Source organism: Brachyistius frenatus, unplaced genomic scaffold, assembly GCF_029030835.1.
Source record: "Brachyistius frenatus isolate BFR_SWC_R1_liver_20210118 unplaced genomic scaffold, ASM2903083v1 Contig_396, whole genome shotgun sequence".
In the NCBI taxonomy this organism is placed as follows: Eukaryota; Metazoa; Chordata; class Actinopteri; family Embiotocidae; genus Brachyistius; species Brachyistius frenatus.
The window spans coordinates 172,819-194,852 of record NW_027210995.1 but is presented as its reverse complement, the minus strand read 5'-3'; the positions used below and the strand labels follow the sequence as shown (position 1 = coordinate 194,852).

At 46.1% G+C, this 22,034-nt stretch overlaps 1 protein-coding gene across 1 annotated transcript in view; it reads right to left on the bottom strand.

Annotated features, from left to right (window-relative positions):
• The window catches only part of igf2r (insulin-like growth factor 2 receptor), a 40,461-nt gene that overhangs the window by 11,833 nt on the left and 6,594 nt on the right, over positions 1-22,034 (bottom strand). Inside the window, exons 4-39 of the mRNA XM_069724802.1 lie at positions 19,611-19,709; positions 19,215-19,347; positions 18,517-18,628; positions 17,666-17,774; positions 17,343-17,502; positions 16,255-16,447; positions 16,019-16,122; positions 15,328-15,492; positions 14,588-14,725; positions 14,328-14,483; positions 14,066-14,203; positions 13,365-13,515; positions 12,632-12,916; positions 12,302-12,461; positions 11,790-11,966; positions 11,577-11,672; positions 11,378-11,479; positions 10,683-10,845; positions 9,898-10,074; positions 9,090-9,236; positions 8,385-8,563; positions 8,128-8,215; positions 7,827-8,039; positions 7,564-7,694; positions 6,723-6,826; positions 6,286-6,419; positions 5,992-6,188; positions 5,339-5,465; positions 5,034-5,165; positions 3,126-3,285; positions 2,377-2,485; positions 1,828-1,909; positions 1,579-1,712; positions 760-909; positions 483-641; positions 180-390 (exon numbers count right to left, since the gene is read on the bottom strand). Coding sequence (XP_069580903.1) covers positions 180-390; positions 483-641; positions 760-909; positions 1,579-1,712; positions 1,828-1,909; positions 2,377-2,485; positions 3,126-3,285; positions 5,034-5,165; positions 5,339-5,465; positions 5,992-6,188; positions 6,286-6,419; positions 6,723-6,826; positions 7,564-7,694; positions 7,827-8,039; positions 8,128-8,215; positions 8,385-8,563; positions 9,090-9,236; positions 9,898-10,074; positions 10,683-10,845; positions 11,378-11,479; positions 11,577-11,672; positions 11,790-11,966; positions 12,302-12,461; positions 12,632-12,916; positions 13,365-13,515; positions 14,066-14,203; positions 14,328-14,483; positions 14,588-14,725; positions 15,328-15,492; positions 16,019-16,122; positions 16,255-16,447; positions 17,343-17,502; positions 17,666-17,774; positions 18,517-18,628; positions 19,215-19,347; positions 19,611-19,709 — 5,275 coding nt within the window. The remainder of the gene's footprint in view (positions 1-179; positions 391-482; positions 642-759; positions 910-1,578; positions 1,713-1,827; positions 1,910-2,376; positions 2,486-3,125; positions 3,286-5,033; positions 5,166-5,338; positions 5,466-5,991; positions 6,189-6,285; positions 6,420-6,722; positions 6,827-7,563; positions 7,695-7,826; positions 8,040-8,127; positions 8,216-8,384; positions 8,564-9,089; positions 9,237-9,897; positions 10,075-10,682; positions 10,846-11,377; positions 11,480-11,576; positions 11,673-11,789; positions 11,967-12,301; positions 12,462-12,631; positions 12,917-13,364; positions 13,516-14,065; positions 14,204-14,327; positions 14,484-14,587; positions 14,726-15,327; positions 15,493-16,018; positions 16,123-16,254; positions 16,448-17,342; positions 17,503-17,665; positions 17,775-18,516; positions 18,629-19,214; positions 19,348-19,610; positions 19,710-22,034) is intronic.

Sequence of the window (22,034 nt, the reverse complement as noted above, 5' to 3'; positions counted from 1 at the left end):
TCTGATTGGTCCGCCCTTAAGAGCGGCTGAGTCGACGCCTAATACGAGCCGGGTCACCCAGACCGTTCATTCACAGGGGAAGAAGAAAAAACCTGAATCCGCGAGCTGAATTATTTACGAACACGTTCCCTCCGGCCTCAACGAGCCGTTAACGACGGCGGCGGCGGCGGCGGCCTCACCTGGCGGGCAGGGGTCTCCTCCGCCGTACTGCATCAGCACCGCCTGCTCCTCGTGTTTGAAGTCCATCGTCATGGCCTGTCGGATCCCGAACGACGACGCCAACTTGTCCAAACCGGAGCCGGACACCCGGCAGACGGCGCTCTGCCTGCAGGCCGGATCCACCACCGAGCCGCAGACGTTGATGCGGTACGTGCCGGAGCTCCCTTCAACCTGGGAGAAGACGACAACGATGTCGCATGGCGCATTTAAATCGTCGGGGTGGGACGAGCGAGAGGCCCGCTACGAGGTCCGGCGGAGCTCACCTGGACTTCGCCGGAGAGGCTCGTCAGGTTGAAGGTGAACTGCAGCCGCGAGTTGGTGACCTGGCAGCCGCTGGCGTTAATGGCGTCGGAGCAGACCAACGGCGTCGCCCACTCGAACACGTACACGCATTCCTGCAGCCTCAGCATTTGCGGGGAGCCCTGGACACAGATTTGAAGAAAAAAAATAAAAATAATAATAATCAGCCGCTCGTTGGGGAAAATGAAAACAAAAAAAGAATACGAGGGTAAATATTCCCGTCGTAAAGGCCTGACTGACCAGCTCCAGGCCTCTCTGGCAGGTGAAGATGATGGTGGAGGTGTAGTTCTGCGCCGGGTCCGCCGCACACTGGGTGGAGCTCTTGTAGGTGATGGACACTTTGCCCGTTTCATTTTGGACCGTCGGACCGTCGGTAGTCCGGCCGATATCCTGAAAAAAAAAAAAAAAAGAGACAAAACAAGCATAGATTAAAAGAGAGAAGGAAAAAAAGACTTTCTGACTTCCAGATGTTTCCTGAAGATTTACCTCCAATTAAAAAAAGAAGAGCAGCTCTGGTCGGGTCACTTGTTGCTGATTAAATAATAAAGTATTCCTCACCTTTACAAACTGTCGTTAACTTTATGCAGAAGAAACTTAGAAAAGCCTCAACTCGCTGCCATTTCATTTCTAAATTGTCCATTTAAAGCTAAAACCGCTTCATTAACCTCAATTCAATTAAATAATATAAGCAAGAAAAAAAGAAGATAAAGCAACAGCAAAACACACAAGAACGCAGAAGCTGTTATTGAGAAATTAAATGGAGATTAATGTAGAATTTTATTTATTTATTTTTTTAAACCAGTTTTGAACATTGTTATAGAGTTTTAGAAAGACGACGCTAATAACATCATATTTCAAATAATTCTCTGTAGGTCATTTATTACATTATGCGTGTAAACAGACTGATTTGAGCCTTTTTCTAAAGCTGAAATAGTTATATTTCATACTTATTTTTGTTCACGCTAGGATCACGCTGTAAACAAATCCTACGCAGAATAAAGTGAAACTTCGGCATGTTTAAATTGTCCTTCATCTATCTTCTCAGTCAGCGGGTCTCACCACAGGCGGTCCGTTATCCGGGTCAATGCAGACGGCGGCTCCCGGAGGGCAGGTGACGCCGGGGATCGGGTTCAGAGGCTGACAGATGTTGATGTAGAAGTCCGGAGATTCGTCACTTTGATCCACCGCTTCGTCTGAAAGGGAGAAACGGGAAAAACACGGATGAATCGGGATGAACGCGAAAATCGACAAATCGAAAGCTGCCGAGCGTTTGTTTTTTTAACGTGAACGCTGGTCCCGCCGACGCACCTGTCGCCGTGTAGTACCCGCTGACGTGAATCAGAGGAGTCAGGTCGATGCGAGACGAGCCGTTCTGGACCGAGCATCTTATCTGACGATCAAACGGAAAATGAAATGAAAAAAATCCAAACTGAATACAGTTTGAAGGCTTCAAGGAATCCAACCACCTTATAATGATCATAATTCTGTGATTTTATAATGATCATAATTCTGTGATTTTTAGAACAAGACAATCAGACACGATCCTACTTTTTTTTTTTTTTCCCCTGTAAACTCTGTATTTCTTGTATAAACCTCGCTCTGTGGAAATAACTTCTTCGTTTGAAAGATGCACTTCTTCATAATATCCTGTAGTTATCTTTTAAGTATAACAACAATAAAGACACTGATGATAACGTCTTTTAAAAAGGGGTTTTTAGAGGATTCTTTTCTGTCGACAGTTATGACTGTTGTTTTTTTTTTTAAATCTACATTTTCTTTGATTTACAAAAGACAAGAAACATTTCTTTTTTCCCCTTTTACTGACTTTAACAGTACAAAACCAAAAAAACCACTAACCGGATGCTCACAGACGAGGGGTGTGTGGAAGGAGAAGAAGTGTGAGCAGGTCTCCTGGTTGGAGGTGATGAGGACGGGCTCCGGCGGGGACGAGCCCATGTTGGACGGCCTGATGGGAAAAAGACACGATGACAAACATTTAGAAAACAGCTGGAAAATTATATTTCAGATGACAAATACATGACTGGAGTTACTGGACCGTTTAAAGTGGCCGAGCACTTGAAATAAATCACTGAAAAGGTCTTTTTTTTTTTTTTTTCAGGGAAAAATAAGTAAATATAGTGAATATATTTTGACCCTTTAGTGTTTAAAATATACTTTCATAATACTGTGTCGGTCACTTCCTGGATTCCATGAATTAAAAGCTGGAGGAAGCCTCAGACATCTGAAGTCTGCAAATATTCATGGACGTACTCGACAGAGGATTTAGAAGAATGCAGGAAAAAAGTTCGTCCCCGAGGGGACAATAAATATTTAGGGCTTTGCTCTTATTGGCTCGTCTTAAATTTTTTATTTCACTGACTGAAAGTTTGAATGTAAAAACAAAACAAAAAAAGCCTTCAAACTCTGCACACGCTGACTTTACCCACATTAAATCGCAGCAATCCATATTTTTGAGGAGAAGATGCGATTACTTCGACGAGTAAATGGCACGACAAGAGAAACCTACTCATGCGCCCAAAATCGGCTGCAGAAGAAGAAGACGAACAATAAGAAGACGAAGGCGGCGGCGGCGGAGGCGGGGCTACCTGCAGATGAAGTGGATGACGGTGGTGTGCCGGACGTCGGGGTTCGCCGCGCAGGCACTCCCTCCTTCGTAGGTCAGCTCCAGGATGCGATCCCTGTACGAGAGCTTCCGGCTCACCCGACCGCCGCTGACCACCGTGTTGCCGTTCCGAATGCAAACGGCTGCAAGAAAACAAACACGAACGCGGAACGCTTTCAGAAAAAGATTTGAAATCGAAATCCGACCACTCTGATGTTTTTTGTTTTTTTTTGAGACCCAGAAAACCCGAGGAGGGAAAGAGGGACGGGAGATTTGTTGGTACTTTTTTTTTTTTTTTTTAATTATTATTATTATTATTATTATTATTATTATTAAGATGCCCTTGGATTTTTTATTATTATTATTTTTTACCATTTATGAGTTTTCAGCACTGTAAAACATGCAAATATATATAAAACAAATAATAATAATAAAACAAAAAAAAATCACAATTTTTCCCATAATTGTCCATTTGGTCACCTGGTAAAAAAAAAATCAATCATTTGAGGAGTTTCGAGTCTCTCGTTACTTTGATGAACACTCGTGACGCATGTCCTTTCATAAACCGTATGAATGCGTAAGCAAACACTAAACAGTAACCAGGAGACACCCGAAGGAGGGAAATCTCTGCTCTCATTCAAAGTGACGGTTGTAAATGTATAGAAGCGAGATAAATCTCTATTTTTGTTAAATGGAAATTTGAAGTTGGGAGTTACAAAGAATATATCGGGAGGCTGTGGCTCAGTCGGTAGAGCGGGTTGCACACTAATCGGACGGTTGGTGGTTTGAGCCGCAGCTCCTCCTGTCCACATGCCTAAGTGTCCTCGAGCAAGACACTGAACCCTAAAATTGCTCCCGATGGCGTACCGTCGGTGTGTTGCAAGTCGCTTTGGATAAAAGCGTCAGCTGAATGAAATGTACTGTAATTGGAGAAACTGTGATCGAACAGTCTGCAGGTGGAAAAAAAAAAAATCAACCAAAAGACAAAACTTAAATTCACCGACATTCATTCAAATCTAATAATAATAAAGTTTTATTTCGACAGCACTTTTCGAAACAAAGTTATTGTTATCGATTTTTTTTTTTTTTTGTAAACCCTCTGACGACATTGGTGACATAACCGAGTGACCTTTGAGCCCTGAAGAGAAATTATCTGCTGGTTGTGTAAGTCTGCAGGATATAAAAGACCACACAGAGTTCAGTTTGTTATATATATATATATATATATAAAAGACATAAAACTAAGAGATTCATCAATAAATTATGTACCATTAAACCAATTCAAGTGATAATAAAGATAACGTCTGAGCTGTTGGAGCGCTTCTTTAAGTATTAATCATTGACTGGTTATAAAAGTGTTCGTACCTCCCGGGTCTGAAAAATGAGGCCCGATGCTGAAGTGCCTTTAAGCTGCAATACCACCGAGTGCCACTAGAGGTCGTCTCCAAAAAAGCCTCCATAGACTCCCATTCAACTTTTCTCATGAAATTCAAAGTCAATAAATTCTTTCCGTAAGTTATCTCAGTGTTTTTAGCTAAAGTCGCTCCTTCTTTGAGTTTTCAGGAGGTCCATATGAAAATAATCCCTCATTAATTAGAAAATAAGCGTAAAAAAGGCCATGTTTTTTGGGGCGGGCGTGTCTGTTTGATTGACAAGCCTGTGGCGCAGTCAGGTTACGGGGTTTCCCCAATCAGATCGTCCAAATATGGTCACTTCCTGCTCCGGACTAGCAAAGACGGCGCCGGCCAAAATGTGGAACTCCGTTTTTTGGGGGTTTTTTTTTTTTCCGCGACGGCCGTTTGACAAACCCGGCTGGTGACGTCGCTGCTCGGTTGCCGCCCGGGGTTATTAATCGATAACCCGCCGACCGAACCCGGACGTACGTACGTACCCGTTTCCGGGTCGCAGCCGGCGTTGGTGATGTTTCCACAGATGTTCATGCGGAACATCTTCCTGTGGTCCTGGTGGTCGTACACGGTGTAACCTCCGTCCTTCATCAAGGAGTTCAGGTCAAACAAATGACCTGAGGGAGAAAGGTTCCACGTTAAAAAAAAAAGACTTTTTTAAGATCCACTTTCATACAAATATTAATTCGTCAACAGGTCGGATAAGGTTTTATTTTCAAGTTTAAGTGGATGTGTTCGGTGTATATATATGTATATATTTTTTATTTTTTTTTGACGAGGTGTATCTGACCTGTGGCGGGGTTGGTGACTCGGCACTCGTCGTGCTCGGTGCTGTTTAACGGGCAGGCGGCGGCCGTCAGCCACAGGAAGGTGTACACGCAGCCCTCGATCTCGGAGATCAGAGTCGGCCGGGAGTTCTGGGTCGGACGAAAGGAAGAGTTGTGAAAAGATTATATGGAAATTTCAATCCACGGAGTGACACAACAACCTGGCCGGCGGTTTTTTAAAAAAAATTTTTTTTTTTTGAAACACAACTTCTAAACGAGAAGAAAAACAGAGCGATAATGTCGTCATTCAAATTTTGACACTTTTTTTTTTTTTCCCCTGAGATTTTATTCGCCGTCTCGACATCTTTAAATAAAGATATTTCTGCTGCGTTTTTCGCCTCCAACGTCTCCTCTCTGAAACGCGACCGAGGACAGATTGTTTTTTCGGGTCTGCGTCTTTTTAAAAAGGTGCGTCCAAAATCGGGTTGACCGTCTCTCTTCTGATTGGCCGACTCGGCCTTCAGTCAGTAAACGGCTGTTTTTCCTCCCAGAAAAAAAAAAAAAAAAAAAAAAGGTTGGAAATAGTAACAACCGTAGCGCCAAGTTTTTGTTTTTGTTTTCTTTACGACATTAAAATCTAAAGATGGCGACGGTAACAACATACTGATGTGCTCACCACTTTTTTATTGTCGCACATGAAGCGGACGACGCTGCTCTTGTTGCTGCTCCCGTCGGGACACGCCTGGCCGCCGGTGTACTGCAGCTTCAGGACCTTCCCGTCCCAGGTGGGTCCGGACTCCAGCCGGCCCAGGTCCACGTACTGGTCTCCGGCCTTGACGCAGGACGCGGCGCCGGAGGGACACTTCCACGAGCCTAGGATAAAACGCGGGACGCAGATTTTGTAATTTAGCGTCCCGGCGAAAAACGAGAACGTAGCGATTCTCGCGTTATCGGCGTGTCGCGCACCGACCTCCCTGCTGCACCAGCGACCGGCACACGTTGATGTAAAAGCGTTTGCCGGTGTCGTCGGTGGGGAGCTCCGCCTCCCAGTTCCTGGAGTCCAGAGCCAGCGGGGAGAGGTCGTACGAGTGGCCGTGACCGTCGCTGAGGACCGAACAGAAAGAAACAAAATAAATAAAAAAGGTGAATGTTGAAGGTCCAAATATAACACGTGTTTTAATTATGTTTTAATGTCCTCCTCTGATTTTTTTTTTTTTTCTTCAATATGTTTCTCGTGTTGTTTTTTTTCCCCCTTAACTCACTGAAACTCTCTAAAAGAAAACTAATCTTTTTAAATCTGGCCTTCCAGTGATGTTTATCATCCTGATGTTGACAGCTGAAGTGTAAAAAGTGTAGAAATGAAAAAGGAGGAAGAGGAGGACGGCGGGCGATGAGGCGGGTGCTTACTTGTAGGAGCAGCTGGTGGTTTTGACCGGGATGCAGGCCAACGCCGTGGGCCAGCTGAACATGTAGGTGCACTCCGACGTCTCCTGCAGAAACTCCGGCGCTCCCTGAACGAGTGAAAACAACGAAAAAGCACACACAGGAAGTCAATATATCACACACAGGAAGTCAACATATCACACACGGGAAGTCAACATATCACACACAGGAAGTCAACATATCACACACAGGAAGTCAACATATCACACACGGGAAGTCAACATATCACACACAGGAAGTCAATATCTCACACACGGGAAGTCAATATATCACACACGGGAAGTCAACATATCACACACGGGAAGTCAACATATCACACACTGGAAGTCAACATATCACACACTGGAAGTCAACATATCACACACTGGAAGTCAATATATCACACGGGAAGTCAACATATCACACACTGGAAGTCAACATATCACACACGGGAAGTCAACATATCACACACGGGAAGTCAACATATCACACACGGGAAGTCAACATATCACACACTGGAAGTCAACATATCACACACAGGAAGTCAACATATCACACACTGGAAGTCAACATATCACACACGGGAAGTCAACATATCACACACGGGAAGTCAACATATCACACACAAGTCAACATATCACACACGGGAAGTCAACATATCACACACGGGAAGTCAACATATCACACACGGGAAGTCAACATATCACACACAGGAAGTCAACTGGATGCAGTTCTGTGATTTACTAAAGACCCCCATCCGCCCCCCCCTTGTTAAAATCCGATAAAAACTCTTCGACTTTCCGCCTTTCTGTCTGTGAAACCTCACCGGGTGCCGGTCGGGGTGGCAGGAGAAGTAGATCTCCGTGGATCGCTGGTAAATTTCGTGACACTTCTCTCCGTGCGTGTAGTTCAGGATGATCTGGTCTCCCATGAAGGTCAGAACCTGAGACGACATTCCTGCTCGGAAAAAAAAATGAATACAAAAAAAAATAGAGAGAAAAGGAGGAAAAACAATGACACACAATTTCTCCGTCGGAGGTCGGGTCACTCGGCTGTTATTTTTTTTTTCATTTGTTTCATTCCCCACACCTGCACTCTTGGCTTTGTTTCCCCTGTCCACCTGGCAGGAGGAGACGGTTTCGGAGCCGGTGTCCACGTGGCCGCAGACGTCTTTCTGGAGCGCCCCGCAGACGGACAGGTGGTAGATGTACTCGCCGCTCCTGACGGGGTAGTCTCTGCCCTTCAGAGAACCGAGGTCCAACTCGTAACCGCTCCTCGGGTCGCGAACCCGACAGTCGTCGCCTGGGAGGGAAAAAAAAGTTCGGCGCTGGTTTGATGCTTCGCAGATTTATCGGACGTCGTCACGCTGGTGCGATCGAATCAGAATTACCGAGAGACTTCCTGGTGGGACAGGCCTCCGACGTCCTCCAGATGAAGACGTACTCACAACCGTCTTGACGGTCGAACACCGGGGAGCCCTGGACGGAAACAACCGCACAAAGATTTTTGATTAGTAAGAATCTGTGAGAAAACCGACGGCTCTTTTTGTTTCGTGCCGTTACGCAAGAGTTTTTCCACCGAATCGGATCCGAACACTAAAACAAAAAAAACAACAACGTGCGAGTCGGAGGTCTCGACGCGACTCACCGGGCTGTCGTCGCACTGCAAGATGATGCGCGTGGAGTAGCGGGACGAGGCGCCGCAGCGGTCCCCGTTCTCGTACAGGATGCTGACGGTGCCGTCCTCCGCCACCCGCGGGCTGGACTGGATGTAGCCCAGGTTGTAACTCCGCCCGTCGATCAAACCGCAAGAACCCAAGGGACCCACTGGGGAGAAGGCAGAGCCCCAAATTTAAGACCGTCATTTTCGGGACATAAAAATAAAAGTCACGTTTACAGCTGGAATTTATTGATCCGTATCACTTTAGTGATTAGCTCCTTTTCGTGATTAATAAATAAATAAATAAATAAATAACTTCCTGGATTGCCCTCAAATTCCTTGAACCAAATTTTTTTAATTTACTATTAATAAGACAAAAAAAAAAGAAAAGAAGCAAATCTTCACATTTGATCAACTGGAAACAGCAAAAGAATTTGGAATATTTGCTGTAAAAAAACAGATTTTTCTATTACGTCGTCGTTGCGGATTCTTTATTTTGCTCGACTCATCGAATCAGCTGATTTCGTTAGCTTTTAATAAAAACAACATTTTAATTCAACAACGGCACTGTTGAGTATAATGAATAATGAATAATGACGTGCTGACAATGAGATCTGGAGCTGATATCAGGAGTTCTGTTACAGCGTCTGTGTTTATTCTGATATTTTTAGTGCCGAGCTGTTATTTCCTGACCTGGACAGTCCTTCAGAGTCGGGAGCGGTTCGCAGACGTTGATGTAGAAGCTGCGCGAGTTGACCGCGTCGGTGTCGATGGGCATCCACGGGCTGTCGTCTGCGTGCCGGGTCAGGGGAGTCAGGTCGTACTTGTTACCGTGGGAATCTAAAATTTAAAAAAAAAAGAAAAAGAAACAAATAAAACGGCAGAGTTACGAACGCAAAAGGAAAAGGGAGGTGTGGATTTAGCAATATCGCACGGGGGGAGGGGGGTGTTTTAACGTTATTATTCGGGGTCGGGTCACTCTCAAAACATAAAAACGTTTTCGTTTGTGCGATGTCCGTTTCCGTGGCAACACATCGGGGTGCACGACTAAGAACTGGAAGACAATCAGTCGCGTCAGTAGACTCCAATGCAATAAAGGCATTGTTCACTACTCCAGGAAGTAGGCCGACCCTTAGCAACGACCCCAACAACCGTTTTATTGCTCTCTGGAGATCGTTTCTCAAACGGAATAATTACAGCACATAGAGACACTAAACTGCTCAGCTAGCTCAGTCTGGTTGTAACTGAGGTATCTGAAGAAAAAAAGAAAACCAAACCGCTCCAGCCGGCCGCCGCTAGGATTTTAAGCGCGCGACTGTCCGTGGTGTCGCGGCGCTCGGAGCGACCAAATAAAAAAAATGAAGGACCGAAAGAAACCCGATTTCGCCAAATGGGTCACATTTAATAGACCTACAACACGTAAAAACAACACTATATTGCACATTGTATGAAATCCTACTCCAATAATATATATTATCTGTGTGTGTGTGTGTGTTCTCACCGCTGAACCTGCACTCGACCGCAGACGGTTTGCAGGCCAGAGCCGTGGAGAACTCGAACAGGACGTCGTGGACCACGTGTTTGGGTAACGTGCTCAGGTCCTCCTGCATCATCTTCAGCGAGCCGGGGTGAGCGGACGGATCGCACACGAAGTTAATGGTGAAGGTGTCGCGGCTCCCTGCGGAAACGGGAAAATAAGCAACGGGGCAAAGAAGCTGTACATTTGTTTCCGGTTTTGCACGAGGGTCGATCAAAAAGTTCAGACACGGCTCCCGTTGCGCGGAGCGGGAGGAAGTTAAAACCTTTGCGAGTCTGTATTTCAGGTTTCGTCGATCCCGTCCGCTGCCGCGAAAAAAAAGAAGTCATTGCAGAGACTTGAATCTCGGATTCTGCTTCCAAAAAAATGCCACCAAAAAGGGTTTCATTCCCCGCTGAAAATGAACCACCGTTTATATAAAAAAAGACACGTGAATTAAAATGTAAGTTTGACATCAAAACACTTTTTTTTTTCTTTTTTTTATTCACTTCAGTTTCTTTGAGCTCAACAATGAAAACTGTGTGAATAAAAACAAGTTTTGACATTCAGTCTGCAGAAAAAGTCTTTTTCCTGTTTTCTTTATGAAATCTGAGGGCACTCTCTCACTTTGAGAAGCTTTCCGACCGCCCGTTTTCCACTTACATTTGCAACCGCCGGTCCTGCTTTCATCGTCGAATCCTTTGTGACGGCGCGCGAGCCGATTAGCAAAACTCGCGATCTAAAAGCCGACGGCGTTTATGTTTTGGTACCTGTGGGATTGTCCCGGGGGCCTTTGTACGTCAGTTTGAGGATGCCGTCGGTGGAGTACTGGAGGCTCTTCTCCACGCCCACCGGGCTGACGGGAACCCCGTTCTCCATTTCGCAGCCCGCCATGCCCGTCCCGCACTCTGCCACGTCTGAGCAGATGTTCACCTGCGGGGAGGAGGACGTTAATACCGGTCTTGTCTTTGTATTTCATGGTGAGCTAGCAGTACCGAAGGCCGTCCACTAATCTCCCAAAAATTCTAAAACCGTGATAAAAAAAAAAAATTGGAAAAAAAAAACTCGTTCTAATTATGTTATTAAAACCCAAAATCTAAAACCTTAAATAAAGTCAACATCTCTGGACATGTTGATAAAAAAAAAATCAACACGATGAACTTAACTTAAGTGTTAACTTCATTTGAGTTAAAAAAAAATTCCAGTTATCATTTGTTGTAAACATTTCAAATATTCACAATCCATTTTAATAATTGTTTAAGTGACATTTCAAAGAAGAAGAAAAAAAAAGGCACATTTTGAAGAATTCCTGGTTCTAAAAATGTAAATATAGTTTTGGTGACTTTCTGGTTTATACGTGACGGAAACTAAACAACTTTGGACTGTTTAATGTGCCGTCAGCTAAATACAAAACGAGGCTGATGGACGTCGCTCATCGAGCGCCACGAGGGGAGTCTTGTCCTACCAGGAATTCCTTTCCGTTCGCGGACGTGTTGTATCCGGTCTTGGAGGCCAGGAGCTGAAGGTTGTAGTCGAAGCCGGTGACGGGGTCGAACACGGCGCAGCTCTGACGCGACAAACGAAAAACAACAACAGTTACGATTTCACCGACGTTTCGGCGAAACCGCCCGCGACGTCCGAGCGCGAGTCTGACGTGGACTCACGCTGTTCCTGGTGGTCTGGATGGCGCAGGCGGCGCTCGTCTCCCACAGGATGCTGGCGGTGCAGTTCTCGTACTTGAGGAATCGCGGTCCCGTCGCCTGCGCAGCGCACAAAAGCGAGAGGTCAACGTCTGCTTTCGCGGTTCGCGGGATCGGAGAGGAGAAAAAAAAAAACAAATAAAGAAAATGAAGAAATAAATCGGCGAGGCCGCTTACCGTCGTCCCTCTGGAGCAGATCAGATGGATGTGCGTGGTGTAGGAGAGCTTCAGGCCGTCCGACGCGCAGGCCGAGCCGTCGGTGAGCTCCAGCAGCAGCCGGTCCCGGCTCTCGATGACCGGGGCGCGCTTGAAGACGCCCACGTTGCTGACCGACACCGTCTCCTTCGCGGAGCCCTGGAGGACGAGACGGCCGTCCCGTCAGAAAAATAACAAAAAAAGGAAACACTTCGCACTTCGTAAAAGTTTCTCGTTCGGATTGTTTACGCCGAGCGTGCGGTTATAAACAGTTCAATTCATTCACGGCGGTTACGGTTCTTTAATGGCCTCCTGGTGGCCGACTGTTACAGCGTTTTATAATGTTCTTCTGTACATTTCTACCATAGAGTCGAGTGATTTTGGAGGCTTTGCCACCTTAAAATTCCCCTCAGGGCGACAGGTTTTCATGTAAAAGTGGACCCCACGACGGGGCTTCGTTTTGCCGCCTGCTCCCACGTCACGCCGCCACCGACCTTATCTTGGACGTATTTCATCTGGCAGACGGACGCGTCGCGGTCGCAGCCCGGCACCGGGTTGATGGGCCGACATATGTTGATGTAGTATTTCTTGCGGTCCGCGGTGTCGGAAAGATCCATCACCTCCCAGTTCGTGGCGGAGGAGGGGCGCGTCAGGCTGGAGGGCGGAGAGGAAAAAAAAAAAAAAAGGGACGAGAGGCGGGTGAGGAGGGGAATCTGTGGTTTTGGATGATTTTGACAGACGTCCGGGGTTTCGTGCTGTTTTAATGGCTGCCTAAAATGTCTCCACGTCTTCGCGCGCGGCGGGCCGCGTTGCCGCGGGGTTACCTGGATAAGTCGTACTGGTCCAGAGAGTCGGGATCCGTCACCAAGCACTCGTGAGGCCTTTCGGGACACGCGTAGGACGTGTACCAGCGGAAGTTGTACGTGTACTTGTCTTCGACCTGGAATTCGGGTTTGCCGGGTCCGGCTTCGGGGTCGCAGAGGAAGGAGATGACGGTGGATCTGAGGGTGTGTCTTTGGTTGTTGTACATGGAACCGTTGCTGTAGGTCAGCTGGATCAGGCCGTCGTAGTAGGACAGGCGAGAGTTCGCTTCGCCGAGATTCCAGGAACTGAAGAGGAAACGCGAGATGGGCAAAATGTGAGAACGTCAGTGCGGAAAATTTACCAAACAAATAATATGCACGCTTTAAGAGTCCAAAAAAAGAAATATTTTCTAGAAGACGGACGTCTCAAATCGCCATAGTAACACAACGAAGCGGTCTGAATTAAACACGTATCGCAGCCTACTTTCACATTAAAAATGTTTCGTTTTTTTTTTTTTAAACATTTGGATTTTTTATTCACTATCCTTTTCTAAGTTGTACCTTTGTTTTATTACTAATAAAGTACGAAGTACTAATATTAATCAGCTGGATAGAAGTTTGTTTTTTTGTCTTGTTGAATTGTCTATACAGGCAGTAAAAATAAAAAAAAATAAAAATGAAAGGAAAACCAGTTGGAAAAATTGAGAATTTGATTGTACGAGTTGCTTGGTGCGTGACCTTGGCTCCGTCTCACCTGGTTTCCACCTGACACGCTCCGGACTTCTCGGGACACAAAACCGCTTTGACCGGACCGCACACGTTGATGTAGTAGTTGTAGTTGCCGCTGGTGAGGTTGTAGAAGCCGCCGTTGGGTTTGGAGAGAGGCGACAAGTCGAAAGAGAAGCCTGCGGAGCGGAAACTCGCGTCAGCGATTCGGGTCAAAGAACGTGTGGACGGCGCGGGGTGACCGTGACCTTCGACCTTTAAACACCAAAATCAAACCCGGTCTTCGTTGGTATCAAGTGAATGGTTTTGCCAAATTTGAACAAATTCCCTCGAGGCGTTCTTGAGATATCGCGTTCGCCCCTTTTGGACCTCTTGGGCTTAAAGGAAATTCTCTTTTTCGCTGTTTTTCTGGCATTTTGTCGACCGGACAATAACTTCACCGACCGACGCTGCAAAAATCTGGTGAACAGACGGTGAAAACAATTCTGGAGTAAAACTGCGTGAGCAGAATTCAAAATCCTCAAATCAAATCGACCGTCTCCCCGCGAGCTCTCCAGAACTTTCTTCTCTCATCTTTTGTCCGCATTTTTCCTCGCTCGAGTAAAATGTCGATCGGCGGGAAACCGTGTCGATCGAACCTGTGTGTGTGTGTGTGTGTGTGTGTGTGTGTGTGTGTGTGTGTGTGTGTGTGTGTGTGTGTGTGTGTGTGTGTGTGTGTGTGTGTCATACCAGCATGAGGGTCCTCCACCTTGCAGTCGTCTCCTTGCGTCTTGGAGAGGACACAGGCGGCGGCGGTGTACCACTCCAGCTCGTAGACGCACTGGTCGTACGAAACACTACGGAGGACGGGGGCGCTCTCCAGATCGCCTGCGAGGACGGACAGAAACCCAAATAAAGAAACAAACGCGCGGCAGACCGGAGGGATAAAATCAAAAAAAATTAAAAAGTCAGGTCAGACGATTTCGCCTCGGCCGTCCCCTCCGCCCCTCACCTGGTTTGCATTTGAGGGTCAGAATAGTTTGGATCCTTTTCCTCTTGTTGGCGCAGAAACTTCCGTCGGTGTACGTCAGCCGGATGTCGTTTCCCACTTTGGTCTTCTGGGGCGACGAGAGGAAGCTGCCGAGGCTGACGGTGACGTTGTTCTTGTCTGAGATCAGATAAACCCACGGTTAACGTGAATGAAAAAAAAAAAAATTCCACCCCCGCCCCACCCCCAAAAAAAATAAACCACCATGTTTTCCGGCCTCTTACCGACGGCACAGATGGAGGCGTTGGCCAGGCAGCCGGCGGCGCCTTCGGTCCGGACGACTTTGTGGCAGACGTTCAGGTAGTAGCGCGAGTCCGACTTGACGGATTTATCGTCCACCGCCTCCCAGTTCCCTTCGGAGCCTGAGAGCGACACGCCGAGAGACAAAGTGTTAACGCGTCGCGTTGAATACGCCCGCAAACCGATCGGGATTCAGAAACAACAATCGAAAGCAAAAGTGGCAACGTTTCATCGATATTAACGTACCTAGAATGAGGCGAAATGTGTTTTACGAGTCGTTATTTTAGACGACAAAAAAAAAAAAAAAGCTTTATGAAGCCTGGTGGAGACATTTTATTGATTTGGAATTTTATGGGACTATTTGAATGGAGGCTTTTTTTTTGGGGTTTTTTTGTTTTTTGGAGCCGACCTCTGGTGGCACTCGGTGGTATTGCATTTTAAGACGCTTCCGCATCGGCCTCATTTTTCAGCTACGTCCCACTTTTATATAGAGTCTGTAGCCACGCCGCTTCCGACCGCGCTAACGTTAGCGTCACACGGTCGGAAATCGCTGGTTTCTGTCATGGAAAGCTGATAGTTGGGACATTTTGGTGTTTTTTTTTGGTACGTGGTCTGAAAAGTTTGGGAACCTCTGTCCCGACTACCGTATTTCAAATCTGCAAACAAGTCCAAAAATAATTAAATGAAAAAGAAAAACTGCGACAACACGAGCCGGTGCACTCACCGGGGTATCTGGTGAGGGGCGAGAGGTCGTAGTGTTTTTTGCCGTCCCTGACCCGACACAGCAGGTCCTCCTTCTCCTTGACGCAGGCGAAGGACGTCTCCCAGTTGAAGTAATACGTGCAGTCCGTCTCGCCCGCGAACACGGGACTCCCGTGCCCGCCGTTGGCTGCAGGAAAACACGGCGAAACGACAGGAAGGGAAGGTGAGATGCGACGTAATGACTCCAGCCGTCTTGACGTTTCAAAATGAACGAAACGCTAAAAAAAAAGCTCCCGTTAAAATGTATTCTTATTTTGACCCGTGGAGTTTTTGCTGGACGTCATCTTGAGTTTTTAATCACTTTATCGTCACATTGAGAAGACAAAATTGAAAGAACTCTCGAAATCAATTATAGTATAAACGTTATGTTTAGAGTTTTGGCCCCCTTTCTAATGATTCCCCTTCACTCTAGTACTTTAAAAAAAAACAAAAAAAAAACAGAAGTTATTTCCTTTATTTAACCAAGTAAAGCTTCACCGACCTGGTGAGAAATCCCCACTCTGATTTTATTTAAAAAAAAAAAAAATTAAAAAAAAAAACATTCTACCACCGGATGGCGCCAACGTAGAGACTTTTCGAAAATCCTTTAACACAGCGTTGATTAAAAAAAGAAATACAAAAAAAAGCTTGAAAATAAAAGCAGAGAGTCTCACATGCGTTCTTGTTGCACTCAAAGTTGATGATGGTCATTCTCTGGAAGCCGGAGGAGCAACTCTGGCCGCCCGGATAGATGAGAGTCAGATCTCCGTCTGAGTAACTGAAAGAGGAGGAAAAACAACATTTTAAGAAATTGGATTTAATCACACACACACACACACACACACACACACACACACACACACACACACACACACACACACACACACACACACACACACACACACATTACCGTAGCGTCTGGTTCTGATTCCTCCCGGCCACCTTGTACATGTCTCCGGACTTCTTCACCTGGCAGGACGATACGAACTCGTCGTCGCCACATTCGTCCATGGAGATCCTCCCGCACACGTTCAGGTAGTAGACGTAGCCGGCGGCGGCGTCGCCGTCGGACGCCGAGTGCGCGTAGTACGGCTGGTCGGTGGCTGCGGACGACGAGACGGCGGACACGTTAACCGCGAGCCGAGTACGACCGTCGACCGTGCGGTCACGACACCGCCGCTTCATTTTGTTGGCGCTGCAGGTCGCAGCCGGTATCGGACTTTAAAAATCCACGCGTCGCGTTTGTCTCAAAAACAAGGAATCTGTTCGACGTGCAGCCGCAGATTTCAACATCGCAGTAAAACGGGAGGAGGAAAAAGGCTTTTTCTATTCCTCACAATGAGTTGACGAAAAAAAAAAACAGGAAGGTCACGACAAGTTTACTCGTGAAGCCGCTTCCTCTTCAAATAAAAAAAAAAAAGCAGCAGCGGGAGCCTCTCGTAGGTTAAATATGGAGCCGTGAATAATACCAGCGTTGCGTCAACTCCAAACGAGGGATGCTCGAGTTTTATTTTTAACTCGCGAGAAGGAACGAGTTTCATGCGCCGGCTTCCTGTTCAGCATCAAACGGCAAGACGGACACAGTGAGCAACGAGCTAGCTGAGCTGGTTCGCATTCAGCAGCTAAAAAGTGAGACGTCTCCTTCACAAGACCAAAAAAAACCATGAAGCGACGACGAGGTGAATTCTGGGCTCAAAACGACTGACGACGTTTATCTGCAGCTGCTCGTTATCAATTTGACAGTTTGAGCGCTGTTGATCCCCCCCAAGTGTGTGTGTGTGTGGGGGGGGGGGGGAAAAAAATAGCCAGTTTATAACAATAAAAGCAATTACTTCAAAATAAAAGACTTGGGTGGGAAAAAAATACATTCGTGGGGCGGATGTTACAGTACATTTTGTTGAACGGGTAGAGAGGAGGTCTTGGGAGGGGTCGGGGGGTGAAGGGGGGGCAGGAGGGGCAGGTCGAGATCAACGGGTTTTGGGAGGAAGAACTACTTACAGCTCAGAGTGAGCGGCGTGAGGTCGATGGAGATGTCGTGCTGTTTGCTGGTCAGTTTGCACGTGCTGCTCTCCAGATAATCCCTGTGACAGGCGTACTCCGTCACCCACTCCACCTCGTAGCGGCAGTTCAACTCGGCCACTATCTTGGGAGCGCTGCCCTGGAGGAGACAGGAAGTAGGACAGCGTTAAAAAAAAAAAAAAAATTTAAATTAGAAAACTCATCAAATTTTGTTGTTGTTGTTGTTTTTTTCTTAAAACGAGCCGAAGCGAGTAATTATTCGAACGGCGTGCAACGAAACGAACCGAGTCGTGGAGACCTACCGAGTGCCTGCTGGACGGACAGCTGAACGTGATGGTGACGGCGGGAATGTGTCCGTGGCAGGAGGGCGGAGGAGTCGAGTCGGCGCTCTCTTCGTAGTGTAACTTCAACCTTGAGAGGACGGGAGCGACGAGAGGTCAGTGAGAGTCAGTGAATTCAAAAAAAATGTAAAAAACGAAGTGGCCACAGAGATTTTTTTTTTTGCTTTTCGAGAGTCCCCCCCCCTTTTTTTTTTTTAGCCGAGTCAGCCTGTTTCTTACTGTTGGCGTGGCGGCGAACGGCTCGCTCGCTCATATTTGATAAATCTTTAGCAGTTCTGCAAACTTTACGTTCAGATTTTTCTCATCATCATGCAAGTCTCTAAATTTTTATTCATTTTGTCGCCAAAACTCTTGAAATGTGCATTTTCCTGCATGTTTTCCTGAATAGGTAAAAAAAAAAAAAAAAAAAAAAGTTAGATCTTTACTGAAGTGCCACATGAAGGAAAATATGGGAAATAATAGGATTTTTTTTTTAAAGACGACATTAATACATATTAAAACTAAATATCATTTTTTTGATAAATGAGAACTAAATTTAAACATTCAACCAAAAGTCACTAAAAGATATTTCATGACTTGGACCCCCCCCCAAAAAAATGGATCAAATTCTCAGATTTACCCTGTCTGGAAAAAAAGAGTTAAAAAAAATTCCCTGAAATGTGAGAACTCTGCAGCACAATCTGGACTTTCTGAGTCTCGATAAACTAGTGAAACAATTCTAAACTCAAAGCAACAGAATCGACGTTCCCTGTGAATCCCACCCTCCCGCTCATATTCAAATGACGGAGGTCAACGATGGCGGAGAGGTTCACCTGTCGCTGGACACCAGCTCCAGCTGCCCGGTGGGAGCGCCCATGCTGAAGGAGCGCCCGCCGCTGACGAGGCAGGCCGCCGCGTCCTCCGAGCAGGACTTATCCGGACGGTCTGAGGAAGGGGGGGGGGGGGGGGGGGACGAAGACGGACGTGAGGTGGGAGATTAAAAAGGAAATGCTTGTACGATCGGGTTGAACGGTTGAACAAAATCAAAGCTGAAACGGGTTCATTTTGGCTCATTCGTACCAAATTGATATGTAAATAAAGTTTAACATCACGTTAACAACGGCGATCGGTGACCGCAGGCGTGTTTGGCTTCGTAAAATTTTTAAACATCATCATGGGTGATTTTGCGAGCTTAAAAAAAACAAAAAAACACATTGGGCATCTATTTATGAATATATTTAACACGCCATCACTGTAGATATTTAAAAAAAACTCCCTTTTAATTCAATTTTTAAGTCAATTCTGCTGCTGTTGTTGCAGCTTTGTGGTCCAACTGTTTTTCAGGTTGGTTTTTTTTTTTCTTAAATCGGGAAATAGATCTTAACTTTGGCTGCACTTTCACAATAAAAACTTTCTTTGCCTTTTCTGTTTTCTGGTTTCCAACTTTCCAGCTTTAACTCCTCCTGCTAACGGATAAACGACTCGGTGTCATTTAACTCCGCCCCCTCCATCACCCCCCCACGGTACTCACTGAGGCTGCGGCAGACGTTGATGTAGAAGTCGATGGCGTCGTCTCCGTCGTCCACCAGGTAGCCGTCGTTCACTTTGATCAGCGGGTTGAGGTCGTGCTTCTTACCGTCCGCGTCGAAGACGTAGCACGGCACCTGAGACGAGACGGGGGGGGGGCGAGATTAATACCGCCGCACGCACCGCTTCACGTGAACAAAACCCTCCTTTAAAGCGCCGCGAAATAAAGAATAACGAGAATCATTTCTGCGTCAGATCTGCTGACCAACAACGTCAGCGATCGTCCCACGTCGAGGAGACGTGGCAGCGACGCGTTTCCACGTCTCCCCTCCGGGCCTCGTCGTTTCCTTAGATCGCCTCAGCGGACGGTTTCGTTTGCCTCGGCAGCTCCTCCACATACCTCTTTGTGCGGCTTGAACGTGTCCTTCTTGCAGGCGGCGTAGGTCTTCCACTCGAAGTAGTGCACGCAGTGGGCGACGGCCACGAACTCCGGCGTCCCCTGCGGGGACACGAGAGACGGGGGGGGGGACACGGGTCAGAAGGAGAGTCTCGTGTCCATAAGAAACCACGAGAAGGTTTTTGTGCTGATAGGACACAAAATGTTTATTACTTATTTTTGTAAAAAAAATCTTGGGAGGGGATTTTTGAATTTCAATTTGCCGGGAGAAACTTTTTTTTTACATAAACTTTTCCAGTTGAGTGCATCACGACCACAGCCTGCTGCTGCTGCTGCTGCTGCTGCTGCTGCTGCTGCTGCTGCTGAGACATAACTTTGCATTTTAAGCCACTTGAGTCCAGTTTCTTTTTTTTTTTCCTCACCAGGTTTAAAGGAACGATAAACACTCCCGACAAAACATTTCACTTTTCTCGTGATCTGCAGGCAGGAAAGCAACTCGCCCGACAAATGCAGCGAACACAAACGCAGGAAAACTCTGAGCGAGTCAACATGTCGAACCTTTGAACATATCCGCTTTACAAACGTTTTACGAGGGAGGAAGTGAAAATGACACATTTCTGAGTAGAAACTGAAAACTTCATTTGATTACAAAAGCCCACAAACCGATAAGCAATACGTTCCCCTTTCAGCCAAATCATCTTTTATTGGTGCGGAACATTATGATACCATTTCACGAGACAAGTTATCGCTTAAGACCTAAATGGGTGAAGCTCCCAGGGGGATTTTTTTTTTTTAAAGTCATTTTATTTGTCGACTTGTCTTTTAAGTCCACAACGACAGTCTCTCTTTAATTGGCAAGGAAGTGTTCCCTGAAAACCTACAGGTGACGATATTTTTTTCAAATTTATAGGAAAATTTAAATTTATTTATCTGTGCTGGAAAATGTGCAAACAAGTCACGGTTCTGCTGAGCTCGGGTATCTTTTTTTTTTTTTTTTTTTTTCCTCTTTTCAGTGTTTGATAATGTTCTTTTTTTTTTTTTTTTTTTTTTTTTGAAGTTTTGAAAAAGCTTCTTTCAATTCTCCATTTCAAACCCTGTAAACTGAAAGTCGCAACTCGACAGGAAATGACACCTTAATATCAATCGCCCCCCGAAAACCACAGAGACGCCCCTGGGCTGAGCAGAAAAAGTGATGCACCAGGTGACTGCATCATTTCCATTCGCGGTTTCACTGACATGAAGGCGGGCGGCTTCCGATAAATATGACCTTAGTCTGCTACGTTGGAACTATTACGATAACTTCACATTAGCTCAGCTTTTATTCCCACTTTTGTGCAAAGTCGCGACGGATTACCGACTAAAAACCACAAAGCACAACAGCACATCCCCTCGGCGCCGCTCTTAGTGGACGTTCAGAGGACGGACTTTACGCTCGAGCCGAGTTTATTATTCCTGCACCTTTGCATCGTGTTCAAAGTGTCGGCGATGACGTGTAATAAACCGGGCCGTCAGTCCGTGTTTAAAAAAATAGCTGGATTTCTGCTGATGAAAGCTGGTTTTAAACAGCTGAGCAGCACTAATTATAAATGTAATGCCAACACGCAGCAGCAGCAGCTGTTCTTTAACTCTGCCGGCTGTCAGATTCTGCATTTAATAACAGTGAATTAAAATGAAATAACAAAAAAAAAAAAAATGCGCTGCACGTTATTAGAGGACTCATTCGTGCGTGAACGAGAAGTCGAATCGGGTTGTGTCGGGACCTCTTCAGCGGAGAAGTAACAAGGTGCCTCACAAAAACACATTCAACAGAAACATGTGTTAAATACAGACGCCAGTGGCAGCTGGTTATCACAGGAGCTCCGCCCCTTTTTCACCATCCAGACACGGTAGACGTGATTCAATTATATGTCGCAATATAATTCTGAAATAAACCCGTACACCTTGCAGTGACCGTTTGTTAAAAAGAATCCGTCAAAATGGATTTTGGTTTATTTCTGTATAAATACTTTGTGTGTGAGGAGCGCCGGCGTCACGAGCGTCTATCTACGCTGTAAGGACGGCTGCTCTCCGATTGGTCGCTTGGTACTTTCCCCAGTCAGGAGACACTCCCCACAATGTTTTGGTAGACAATAAGTATAGCTTTGACTTTTTTCACCTCGTGTGATTCCCGACGCTCCACTCAGTTTTTGAAATTTGTATTCTGCCAGTAGCAGCTAACAAGCAGCTAAAGCCTCGAGTTCGGATTTTGAAGCTTATTATATTAATTATGATTATATACAATTATTTTGTTAACAACACCGAGGTAACCGGTGGAAAAAATGTCTTGACTTTGAATTTCGAGAGAAGTTGAATGGGAGTCTGTGGAGGCTTTTCGAACCCAACCTCTAGTGGCACTCGGTGGTACTGCAGTTTAAGGCTTCATTTCTT